This window comes from Tiliqua scincoides, chromosome 4, assembly GCF_035046505.1.
Source record: "Tiliqua scincoides isolate rTilSci1 chromosome 4, rTilSci1.hap2, whole genome shotgun sequence".
NCBI classification, from domain to species: Eukaryota; Metazoa; Chordata; class Lepidosauria; order Squamata; family Scincidae; genus Tiliqua; species Tiliqua scincoides.
This window is the reverse complement of record NC_089824.1, coordinates 179,364,915-179,378,158: the sequence shown is the minus strand read 5'-3', so window position 1 is coordinate 179,378,158 and position 13,244 is coordinate 179,364,915. Positions and strand designations below refer to the sequence as shown.

General features: G+C 42.7%; 1 protein-coding gene across 1 annotated transcript in view; it reads right to left on the bottom strand.

Moving 5' to 3' along the window:
- LOC136648546 (complement receptor type 1-like) overlaps positions 1-13,244 on the bottom strand; it is a 46,944-nt gene that overhangs the window by 19,769 nt on the left and 13,931 nt on the right. Inside the window, exons 7-10 of the mRNA XM_066624662.1 lie at positions 11,944-11,973; positions 10,576-10,731; positions 8,674-8,746; positions 4,540-4,667 (exon numbers count right to left, since the gene is read on the bottom strand). Coding sequence (XP_066480759.1) covers positions 4,540-4,667; positions 8,674-8,746; positions 10,576-10,731; positions 11,944-11,973 — 387 coding nt within the window. The remainder of the gene's footprint in view (positions 1-4,539; positions 4,668-8,673; positions 8,747-10,575; positions 10,732-11,943; positions 11,974-13,244) is intronic.

Here is a 13,244-nt window from a genome sequence, read left to right as displayed (position 1 = left end):
TGTCCCATTGGCACCGCTATGGCAGTGCTGGAAAGTACTGACATAAGGGGTTAGGATTGCACCCTAAGCCTATTTTGTATGTCCCACTGAAACAACCGATAACATAGTCATTACTTCCTCGTGGCCAGCACTAGTAATGGGTGTCTCAGACACATAAGAGGATAATGACACAAAGCAGGATATAGTTAGTAGTCAACTAGGAAGTTATGGTTACTGAATAGGTTTCATTTTACATGTTGAAAAAATTGTTACTGAATTGCTTTCTTTTCAATGAAAAGTCTACAATCAACTGGGACTTTTTAGTTACCGTACTTATTTACAGGAACTCTCTTGGGAAGTTAGCCACTTTGCAGGGACTTCCTTCAAAACTTTCATGGTTTTTTTGTTTTGTTTTTTGTTTTTGTTTATAATTGTAGGTTCACACTAGTGTTAAAGGGCTCATTGTTCCAAGGCATAGTCTGAGGACAGGAAGGAGAACCAGCATGAAACCCCCTTGTGGGTGGAGAAGCACAGCATGTGAGGGAAAGCTGTCAAGAAGGGGAAAGCGTAGGAAAAGCTTGAAGGCCTTAGGGATGGACCTCAACAAGTGGGAAACCCTGGCCTCTGAGCGATCCACTTGGAGGCAGGCTGTGCAGCATGGCCTTTCCCAGTTTGAAGAGACACTTTGCCAGCAGTCTGAGGCTAAGAGGCAAAGAAGGAAGGCCCATAGCCAGGGAGACAAACCAGGGACAGACTGCACTTGCTCCCGGTGTGGAAGGGATTGTCACTCTCAGATTGGCCTTTTCAGCCACACCAGACGCTGTGCCAGAACCACCTTTCAGAGCACGATACCATAGTCTTTCGAGACTGAAGGTTGCCAATACAAAAGTCATTAGCTGCAGGAGATAGAAACATCTAGGTGAGGCCAATGAGGAAAACAGTCTCCTGCTGGAGAACAGGAAGGCCACAGAGCTCTAGGAGGCTCACAGGACCAGCCCAGTGACAGCAGCCCAGGAGGAGGCCTCCAGGGCAAAGGGCAACCAGGGTGACCAAATACAATGGAGGACAGAGTGTCTATACCAAGGGGGTCCAACTCATTTCATATAGTGGGCCAAATAGCATTCTTGGTGCCTGCCAAGGGCTGAGAGTAATGTCATTAAGCAGTTCATGACCAGAAATAAGCACCTTTTTCTCATTTAGGAACATTAGCTGCAAATGACAGAAGAGAAAATATTGATCATATTTTCAAAATTATCACACAGGCCACCCTTCCAGTAATGATACCTCAGCACAGATCAGCAGGTGAGAGCAGCTGCTGGTTGTGGTGCTGGAAGAGGCTGAGATAAAGCTCTCCTGTGGGCTGCTTGCAGGCCTTATCTTTGACTGACATCCCTGGCCTATACCTTTAACCATTATATAGAAGAGAGAATTTTGGCAGGTATAGCTTTTTAAACCCTTCCATGTTGAGCTGCACCTGCCAAAATTCTCTCTTCTGTCTAATGGTTAAAGGTATAGCCATTCTGTCCTCCATTGTGTCTGGTCACCCTGAGCACAAACCCCCTCCCCTAGGGCAGTTTCTGAGGCCTTGAAGGACCAGGTAGCTCCAACAGAAGGACCAAACAGGAGAGACTTTGGGTGGGCTCACAGGCAGGGAAATTAGGAGGACCTACATGGACTCTGACTTACTCAGGGTCACACAATGACAAGGCAGACAGGCCATATTACGGACTGACCAGGAGATGAAAGGCCAGTAACATTGGGTCCATTGCTGCTCTCTGCCTTTTTGAAACGCCAGAAGCAGGAAGAAGAGGTGATGACTGCTGCAGGACCACTGGGACTGGGAGGAGGAAGAGGTGAGGACAGCAGCAGAGGCAGCAAGGGAAAGGGAGGAAAGAAGGGAGGACTAAAGTGCATACACATGGGACCAGGACAGGGGAGCAGAGGCAGCTATGTACTACCTTGAGCATGGGGGTGGGAAAGCTGATCTTGTCTTTAGTCCATCTTCTCTAGTGTGAACAGCAATACAGCCCTTGGCAGAGGGTTCCACATACTATGCAACTCAGCAGTATCCTCCAAGGCACTGCCAAAAGGCTCTGACCACCACAATTTCAATTGCCATAAGTGTGAAGAGCAAAAGAGCCTTTTGCTGAGTTCCCCACTGTGAAGAGCCACTGATTCTCATTTATCTAGTCAACACAGATGGCAGCACTAATGAGAGAACACAGCTCTCAAGTTTCTGTTGCTGTCCACACTGTAGGTAAGAAAAGGTTTTCATGAACCCTTTGCCTGTGTTGTACATGAGCAAGGTTCATCTCAGGCTATTTGGGGGCAACCATTGGACTCTGCCCCTTTCCCAGTGGGCTCAGCTCTGGCACCAGATTCCTTCCCCTTATTTTTCAAGCATTGGCAGTTTTGTGACATCAACAAGCCCTGCCACAAAAATCTCAAGCTTTTGAATGCATCAATGCAGGCAACCCTTCTCCCACCCTTCTCCCATGTATGGGTATCTAGAAGCCCAATGTACATACATATAACTGTTTACATATCCATGTAGAATTAATGCACTTTGCAATCTACCCCTGCTAACTGGGGTTAATCCCTGCTAACTGGGTAAGAGGCACTTTTTAAGTGGGTGCTCTTCTTTTATTTAGCGGGGGTGGGGGGTGTGTGTGGGAGAGTAACTGGCCCTTCTCACCCAGCACTGTCTTTTCTAGTGGCTATCTGCTGGTGTTCTTTTGCATCCTTTTAGATTGTGAGCCCTTTGGGGACAGGGAACCATTAGTTGTTTGATTTTCTCTGTAAACCGCTTTGTGAACTTTCTGTTGAAAAGCAGTATATAAATACTGTTAATAATAATAATAATAATAATAATAATAATAATAATAATAATAATAATAATAATAATTTACACCCAGAACTTTGTAATTTTTTGCACAGAAATGGCTGCCATATAGAAATACTTAACATTTGAAGCAACCCTAACTCTGTGATCTAAAAGCCCAATCCTATCCAACTTTCTAGCATCAATGCAGTTGCATTTCAGCCCCAAAGTAAGGGAATAAAAATCTCTTACCTTGAGGAGGCCTTCCTGACTGTCCCCGCATCATAGCATGCAGTGTGTGCCCCATTAGCACAGCTGCATCAGTGCTTGAAAGTTGGACAGGATTGGGCCCTAAGTTTGTCCAGAGCCCATAGAGGCACATCACTGAGCCTGCTGTGGAAACAAGCTCACCACACTTCAGCAGCATGCACTGTTTTGTCCCCAGATTAGGCTCAGGAGGGAGCTATTATTCTGGTTTTCAGCAGAAGCCAGGCTTGCCCAGTATTGATCATATCAATCATCATGAGATGGTTAGTATGCCCCAGCTGCGGCACTGAGATGCTCCAGCTTGGAGCAGAACTCTGTGTAGAAATGATTCAGTGACTACATTGCAAATTACACCCCTCCCCATTTCAGAACAGTTTTCAAAGTGTTCCAAAATATTTTGTCAGTGCTTAGCAATCAGTTGAGCAGATATACCTGCAAGATGTTGGGAGGCAAAAAGAAAAAGCAGACAGCCAGGAGTGGGGTACTAGTGGTAACTGCTTGGATCTGCAGGCTGGGCCTGAGTCCTTACAGGAGGCACAGCTGATACTACACAGCAAGAAAGGTTTTTTAAAAAACATCAGACAATTCAGTCACAGATCTCCTGCATCACATCTGGTTTGATCTTAAGTCCTTTTGGCCCAAATCCTAACCAATTTTCCAGCACTGGCACAACGGTGCCAATGGGACGCGTGCTGCATCCTGCAGTTGGGTGTCACTCACGGAGGCCTCCTCAAAGTTAGGCAAAGTTTGTTCCCTTACCTGGAAGCTGCATTGCCCTTATGTAGGTGCTGGAAATTGGGTTAGGATTGCGCCCTTTGTTTATTTCAGGATCCAAACAGTACAAGAATGTTGAACATGAGTTAATATTCACAGCTTCTTTAGTAATCTTACAGAGTCAGAGAAACTGCTGTGATGAAATCATCATCAGAACATCATCAGAACCAAACCTGTGATTCCAAAGTGTGGGGTGGGGAGCCTGCTGGAGGAACCCCCAATATAGAAATCAAACCTTATGCATTCAGATGTGCAGTTGTTGGTGCAAGGCTTTCAAATGAAGTATCTCTCATTCACCTCTAACATTTCCCCAGCACCCTGGACAATGCAGTACTGTGTCCAAAACCAGACAAAAGGATTTTAAACAAAATGAATCGGGACATAATTCTTCAGCTGCCTATTTTATTAGGGCTACAAAAGCACTTCTGAAAATTACACTGTTTATCTGCTCTTTCAACCTTTTGGGGAAGGGACACAATTTTCTGGTTTGCTTGTGGCTAGAAAAGCCATGGGTAGAATGATTAATTACAACAGAAGTGCTCACCTGAGTGAGTCCTGGGGAAAACAGGCATTATACGGACACATCCATTTATTTGAACCAGGTTGATTCCAGTTGTGAAGAAGGGGCTGAAAGCTCTCAAACTGAAAGTGAAAAGCCTGAATGGGCACAGAGTTCTTCCTCTTTGCCCACAGCTTACCTCCCCATGACTCCTCTCCCCAGGCACATTTCTCCCAGCTGAGATCACTTCCGGTACTGAACTTGGCTAAGAAGAGTTTTACAACTGACCCAGAATGTATTGCCAGTTTAGGCAGCATCATCCATTTTCTATGGCAAAGAAAAAAAAGAGAGCAAACCCTAAAAGATGATGGGGTGCAGGAAACAATGGGAAAGGAGGGTGCCAACAAGCCACAGCAGGAATCATCTTGCAAGTTCCAGCTTCTCACCTTGGTTCCCCAAAGCACAGACCAGGATTGCAGCAGAGGACCACAACAGGCTGAGGATGCAGGCAGGAGTCATTGCTCTTCTGGTTGAAGGAATGAATGCAAGATTGAAGAACCTGGCAGTTTTATACAAATGTAGAAGAGGAAGAAAGAGTTGCAAGTATGTAAAACAGGGGATTTCTGTGAGAAAGCCCAAAGGGAACCGGGCTGAGAATACAGAACATGCTTTTTAGCAACTCTCCAGTCACCTAAAAGCATCATGTGAACTCTGAACAGACCTCAGCCTACAACCAGTTTTCCAGTCTAGACTACAGTTTCTGAACCCAGTTCCCTGCTGGGAGAGGACTACCTCTCCTCCCTGGACTCATGGGTCCATCTCCCACTGCCCTGCCTTCCCTTACCCCTCACCCTCCAAATGGTAGCATTATTTCTCTGTCCCACATTCCCCTGTTAACAATAAACACAGGTGCATAAACATGCTATTACCAGTTTTGTTTACTGGTATGGTTTTTTAAGATTTTTACACTTCTCTGTTTGCAAACCAAGAACCTCATTTGCTGAGGGAATGGAACAAATCCCATGCCTAGAATGTGCAGCACAAAACAAACAGGTGCATTGACACAAGGGACTTTGTGTCAGGTTGCAAAATACAATTCACACTGGTGAATGCACTCAGCAAGTTCTCGGAAAACAGCCCAGTTTTTCCAATGCTTTACAGAAATTCCTGGTAGCCACACCACACTATTCCTTAGGGAAAAATCCTGCTGGGAAAAGTATATTTTATATTTATGGGCTAGAAATAATTATTAGTATTACATACACACCTATTTTATTATTTAAAGAACTCTTCACATTTTAATCTTCCTGAAGGAAATAGGAAGGACTTTGAAATTAGTGTGCCTTCCAGTCTCTTCCTTGTCCAAAGGCAGCATTTCAACTTTGATGGAATCTGTCAGTTTCTGTCTCCTTAAAAGAAATTATGAAGACTGTGCTGAGGACAGGGGTGTAAAACCCCTTAAATACAGCAAACAGAATAGCTTTAAATAGCTTTAAAGACCCACTTCCAAGTTTTTTGCTCCTCCATTGTCACCCAGTATGCATTGGTATAATGCTATACCACATTCAGGCACTAGTTGGGGGTAAATAATGGAATGAAATTATAATTATTTAACAGCATGAAGGTAGGAAATTAGATTTTGGTGCTTTTCTCCTTGTTACAAGGCATTTAAAGGTGGACCCTAGTATCAGTGGTGAGTCAAATCAGTGCATGCCGAGATCCCACCTGTATATGCAACATTGGGCAGAAAGGGTTGAAGTATAAAAACCACCCTTGTGACCTTGTGCGTGGCACATATGGGACAAAGCCTTCAACAAAATTGCTTGGCCATGTGATACATGGAATACTGTTACGACAGAATGATCCCAGCAAGAACCTATTTTTTCAGGCTCAAAGTGGCTGTTTTCCCAAGACAGAATGATGCATCTCCTCCAGGGTAAGACACAACTACCCCAATTCTATATTTTATTCAGGAAGCTAAATTTGTTCTGCAAGAATAGAAGAGCAGACCTGTTCTGTACAAAAGCAAAGTGTGCAGTGTTTCTTGAAGTCAAACACTGCTTCATGAGCCCAAGATTCAAGCTGGATGGACAGAGACCAGAGGTTTGCTAAAGGAAGTCAGTGCAATCAGATCATGCTTGCGAAGGCTCCTTTTTTTCTTCCAATGCCACACTGGTACTAGTGTCCAATTCCCTAGGAAAAAAAAAACATGGATTAAAAACAATCTATACATTCTATTTGAGAAATTAGATTACTTCCTCCTTTTTGTTCCATTACCTGTCAGGAAGAAAAGCAAACACACATACCTCACCATGCACAACATGCTACTGATTTTTTGGAAGGAAGTTAACAATTTTCACTTGAAGAGGTGTTCATGCTGGTGCTTTCCAAGCAAGAAAATCCAAAAATAGAAGATACAGCAGAAGAATTGAGTGTTACTGACTAAAAAACATCATTACAAGCAACAGAAACCAAGTTGATTGCATAATGCTAATAGCAGAAGTAACTATGGAAGACAAGTATAGGAAATACTATATTTATATGCTGCTTTTCAACAATAGCAACATATAACTGCTTTTATAACGAGCTGTAGCTCTCCAGAAGCTTCACAAAGCAGAGTTTTGTGATGCCTGAGAAGTTTTGATTCCAGAGCAAGGAGTCCTACTAAATGCCAAAGAGGCAGTTTTTCAAGTGGTGCTTATCTAATATTCAGCAGAAGAGAGAGTAATGGTCCCTCTTCACCTCAGCTCACTGTGTTTTCTAGTGGCTGTTTGCTGGTGTTTCTTTTGTATTTTTTTAGATTGTGAAACCTCTGGGGACATGGGACCATAAATTGATTTGTCTCTGTAAACTGCTTTGTCCCCAAAGGGTGCTTCGCAGAAACGACTGAAAGTCATGGAACCTAGAAGCCGCTTCTGCAAACTGGAAGTAGCTTCCAGAAGACATTCTGGGGCCCACGGAGGCCAATGGAGTGGGTTGCAGGCCCAGCATGACCTGGAAGTGGCCTCTGGGGTCTCCCAGAAAGGCTTTGTGACTAAGCATCGAGCATGGAGCCATGACCCAAGGCAAAAGATTAGATGGGTTGTGACAGACAAAAGTTTGAGAACCACTGATCTTCTAACCCAGGGGTGTCCAAACTTTTTGGCAGGAGGGCCACATCATCTCTCTGACACTGTGTCGGGGGCCAGGAAAAAAAAGAATTAATTTACATTTAAAATTTGAATAAATTTACATAAATGAATTTATTAGAGATGGAACATATGAATGAATCATATGAATGAATGAAGGTCTTGTATAGGCTCAGGGCCTATAAAAGGCCTTGCGCAAAGACCAGCCTTTCCTTTGTTGCCACTGCTGCATTACAGATGTGAAACAGCAAGTAGTGGAGAGAGCCCTTGTCCCACAACTCAGGTGAGAGGTCGAACAGTTGTCCTCATGCTGAGAACAGTTGTATCGGGCCAGCACGGTCTCCAGCAAGTCTCTGGACGGCCAGAGGCTCATTGGAGACTGGGGGCTCCCCGAGGGCCTGATTGGTAGCCCCCAAGGGCTACAAGGGGTGCCTGGGGTTTGGGCACCCCTGTTCTAACCCACTGCTTCATAAACTAACTGCTAATGGAGTTCCTTTAGCAATGGGAGCCCAGGCTTACCCAGCAGGTAGATTTGGAGTCCAAGACCAGGTGGGAGAGCAGGTCTACCTGCCTCATGCACACAGGCCATTAAGTTCAACCAGGAGCCCAGGTCTACCTCCCTGGTTCACCTGGGCTCTGGAGTTGTTAGTGCTCATGGCCCCCCCAAACTCAAACACAGGATCCGCCCCTGCCCTCAATACATGGTACCTGGGACAATATACCCCCCTGCTCCCTAGGTATGCCACTGGAGTGCAGGGACCTATAACTGAAATGGGGGAGGTATGCAGAAATGACTATCTGCTTTCTGTGAAGAGAACAGATTGATGCTCATTTTAGGGCCACTTTCTCTTAAATTCTAAGCTACTTAAATATATAGTCAGCAAAAAAAATAACTGAACAATATTCATGAATCTCTTGGCTTTAATCCCGGAGCTGAAAACACAACTCTAAAGACAATTACATACACTAATGTACAGATGTAATCTCAACAGAGTGAAAGAATAGAGGGCACTAGTTTCTACAGGTTAGAGCAGAAGAACTCTTCTCTAGATAACATATGGTGCAATTATTTAAAAAAATAACAACACACTTATGTAGAAAAATATATGGTATAAAAAGGCACAGAGATCAACAGCATGTACTTATTCACACAGCCACAGAAAGGCTATAGGCAATCAGATATCGTGTATCTTGGACTGACTCACCCCTGTGTACGATGAGCTTTATAATACAGAGCAAACACTATTACAGCAACCACAATCAACAGACCAAGGCAACCTTGAAGGAAAAAGAGAAAATTACTCAAATCCTTTCTTTTCCAACTGAAAAGTACAAAGGGCCAGTGAAAGACATGACACCTCAACAGGCCAATACAGGTCAACAAAACAGTCTTTCTATCCATGTAATCCCAGAAGGAAGATAGCAGTTAGGCATGGCAAGCCAATGGAAGGGCCATGCTGTGTGAATGGCTGATCCTTTATTAAGTAAAATAAAAACAAAGGGGAAAGCAAGACCTGGGTGGCAGCCAACATAGTAAGGGTTTAACAAGAAGACACAATTGACAGTCCATGCTTCTCCCCTCTCACCATCACAGCAAATGGATCCTCGCTCTCCTGCAGCCTCTGTTCCATTATGCCCCCACCCTGCCTCCATACTGCTCTTCTACCACCCCCTCCTGCCTCTCCTGTCACCCTACCTGCTCCGATGAGTGGAGACGGGATGGCACAGGACTTCCTGCTGGCACTCCAAGCAGAGCACTGGCTTGCGCACTGATGGAACACTTTTCATGATAAGTGCTGACTTCTTTACTGCAGTCAGTGCCATCAGAGAAGCCTTGCCACCCTTGGGTGGCAAGGGAAGGACTGGGCCCTGAGAGTTCTCTGGTCAGAATCAGACCTTTCTAGTCAATGTGATAGTGATTGAAATGTATTCCCAATAGGAGTTTCAGAATGGGCTAGAGGCAAGGCATATTCTACATCCCACCCACCCACCCCCTGAAGAATTGGCAGACTATGCTCCATTCAGCACAGGAAGACTATGTCTCATGAATGCACAGAATATATTCTAGAATAGACTGCTTTACTACAACATCTGTCCAAGACATAAAGGACTATGTAATGAGTTAGGAATATGACACCATGTATCATTGTACAAGAAAATCTCTCATAACACGTTTTCATTAACACTGAAAGTGAACAGTTAATCAGCTTTTATTAGTAAAGAATCAGAAAAGAAGCATGGCTTAATCTCATTATACGATTTCTGTCCACCACAAGTGAAGTTACTAGAAATTAGACTACAGATAAATTTCTGGCCTTCAAAGACAAAATCTGCATTCAGTTATAAGCCAGAAAATGTTGTTTGTGCAGAAGGTCAAGCAGATGAGCCTTATTCACTGTAATCACAATTAGACTGGATTTAAGACTGAGAATACATCTAATAAAGAATACTATTCTGAATTGTATACATCAAATAACTATTAAAACAATATCAATAAGATGCTCAATAAAATTATATTCTCAGAAACTGTACCAATATTCCCTAATAAGGGTTGAAAAGTCAACAAATACACAAATTGTAAACTGTGTTAATTGGATACTCGGAATTATCTTAAACCGACATGCACAACACCTAGAGTAATGGGAAGTTTGAGTAAGGTACGATCAATAAAAATGAAGGATTACTGACTGAGATATACTAACTGTAAACTGAATCTTGGTTGTACTGGCTACTTATTGTATTGAACAAAACAAATTACCACCTACAAGTTTGAATTTTTATTTGAAAAGAAGGATGAGGATGATCTCCTGTATTATTTTAATAGAAAACAAAAAGATTTGAAGGCAAAGATTTAAACAAACTCCTTGGGGATTTAAACAAATATACTATATCTCCAACATACCACCAACGTGATTACATCAAACCCAATTTAACAACAACAACAACTAGGTATTTATATACCGCCCTTCTGGTTATCAGATTACTCCTCTGACTTTATTCAAGGCAGTTTACATATAGCTCATATGGTGGAAATCTCCACTAGTTCGGAATTTAAGAACTAAACTCTATTCAGATATTCTGCAAGTGTGGACATAGCACATACTTACAGAATGCCTGAAGTTCATCAGCAAGGCCCTGCTGACCAGTACTGCACTTATCTCCATGGGCAAACACTGTGCTCAGGGAGAGATCCTCTATGCAATCTGAGATACTGTAGAGGATTTGTTGGGATGCCCCTGCTAAAAGCACAACGTACCTCCTCTCTATGGAGAGAGAAATGTCTGAATATGGAGATTGCAGGAGCGGCTGTTCCATTGGATCCTATGGCAATTTTGGAATTGCCTGGTTCGAAAAAGAAAGCATGTTCTCCATCTTTTATTAGTAGCTGCAACTGTTTTCTCAGCTCAACTTTGAACTTTGAAATACAAGGAAGATGTATTACCCTAAATCAGGCACTTGGAAATGAAATGCTAGTCAGTAAAAATCTTTTAAGGTAACATGCTATAGAAGGCAGAGTTAAAGACTTTGACAATATGGATTTCCAAAACAGGGTTATGGGAAAAAAAGTAAACCTACCCAAGTTTAATGGGATGGGTTTAATGCAACACAAAGACACTGAGATTAATCTTAAGTGCTTAAATTGGAAGGGAATAAATGTAAATCTTATTTTAGATCTGTAAATATTTGGAAATGAAACCGTGTTAAGACACTTTCACAGATATGTTATCAAATATTTGTTGTGGCATAAAAATTTAGGTTACTCCAACTAACCTGAATACATCACAAGAGATTTTTATCTACAAGATTTCAGAACATAGTAAAGTTATTCACTCAAATGAGTTCAAGTACACTGCATTATTCGACACAGGAAGGCTGAGTACACATCATGAGTCTACAGTGACTCTGCAGTCACCATTTGGACTGATGTACAACCTTGTTCTGAAAAAGCAAGCTCAGGAGGAACCAGGTCCAGTGATGTCAGCAGTGCAGAATACTAATTGACTGGTCCTTATAACAAATGCAAGGCAACTCTCATCCAGAGCAATGTTTCAGGCTGAAATGAATTAACTTTTTTTTAAAAAAAAAACAACCTCAAACATACATTCAGGAACCAGACCATGTTTAAGAAGCCAAAAGACCACCTGAAGTTTGTTTTTTGGGGGGAGGGGGCGGGGGGAGTTAATGCTGGGTCCAAGTCCAGGATCTGCTTCATTGCAGGAGTAAAGGTAAGGTGAAGCATTATGTACCCCAAAACAGGAAAAAAGCCACACCAGCTCCTTTATGTAGACATGTCTATATGTACCCTATGAATAGTTTCTCCCCCCCTCCCAAGGTTTCAAGTGTTCTCCAGGCTAGCAAAGTGGGAAAAGAGAAAAGGCATAGAGGATTAAATATTCAATATCACATTTCCATCAGACATTTCAGTATAACAGCAGGAGCTGTAAACAAAAGTATCTTACTCTATAATTACTTACCAAGAACAATCGCCACAGTCTTGTTACACTCTAAAATGAAGAGAGGAAAAAAAGAAATGAGTTAACATTTCACATGAATGCCACAAATGCAGGCATACTTACTCTGTGCATGTACAGATCTATACAAGATAGTAACTCAAATAATTATCAGATACAAAATATTGCAAAGCTTTGCAGGAATCACTTAATACAACCTGTTCCACAATATTACATAAAGACAGAAATTAGGTTACTTTGCCTCAAATGATGGATAGTATAAAACATGGACAGGTCTTCCTTAATCAATTTTTGTTTTGGAGATAGCGAATGGGTATCTCATTGTTAAAAGTCAAGAAACTATGTATGCTTTGAGATGTAAGATAATTCTTTTCTTTAAATAAATTGTGTCTGCCTTGGGGCAGGAGGTCTGGTCTAGAGGGTAGAGCTTCCGTTTGCCCGAAGATAACATCAGAAGGTCGACAGTTCGAGAACACCAGCAGCTCCCTGAACAGCAAGACCTTGAAAGCAGCTGACAAGCTGAGCTGAGTTATTCCATATGCTCTTCGGTGTGAGTGAAGAAGCGTCTTGGCTGCCCTCCATGTGAGAGATGAAGGAGCTGCTTGTCAGCCTGTGTGGGAGGCACTGGAGGCCAGAAGTGAGATCAGACCAGGAAGATCCATCTGAAATGTTGTGTGGTTCTTGAAAGAGAGAACCTTCTATGATTGTAAAAATCCCCATGAGGGGATTTAGAAATGCCTGCCTGTGTAAACCGCCTTGAATAAAGTCAGAGGAGTAATCAGAAAGGCGGTATATAAATACCTAGTTGTTGTTGTTATTGGTCTGAGAAATGGATATTCTCCTAGACCAGGTTTTCAGACATTTTCTAACATTTTCAGAAAACGCTTCTTTGATAATGGGGATGGTGGCAACTGTCATAAGCATACAGTGGCTGCTTATAAGGGGTCAACTTGTATAATTTCAGAAAGCAATGGTCAACTATGAGGTCTGTCAGGGTCCAGAGAGAGGCCAACAGCGGCCCCTTGAATACCGACTAGCAGTAACCAGAGACATTCCTGGGTTTTCAGTAGGAAGTGAGGGGTGCAAATGATGTTTTAGCAAACAAAGAATCTCTAGAATCCTTTGCTAGCAAGAGGCAGAGGGGAAGGGGAAAAGAACCCAACCATGAAACACACACACACAGAATCCTACAGGGAAAGAGGCAAGACCTCACAGAAAGACAAGCAGAATGCACATGACTTTTAGTAATTTCGTAACAAGATCTCTCTTGGTTCATTGGAAAACTACAAGAATTCTTGACATCT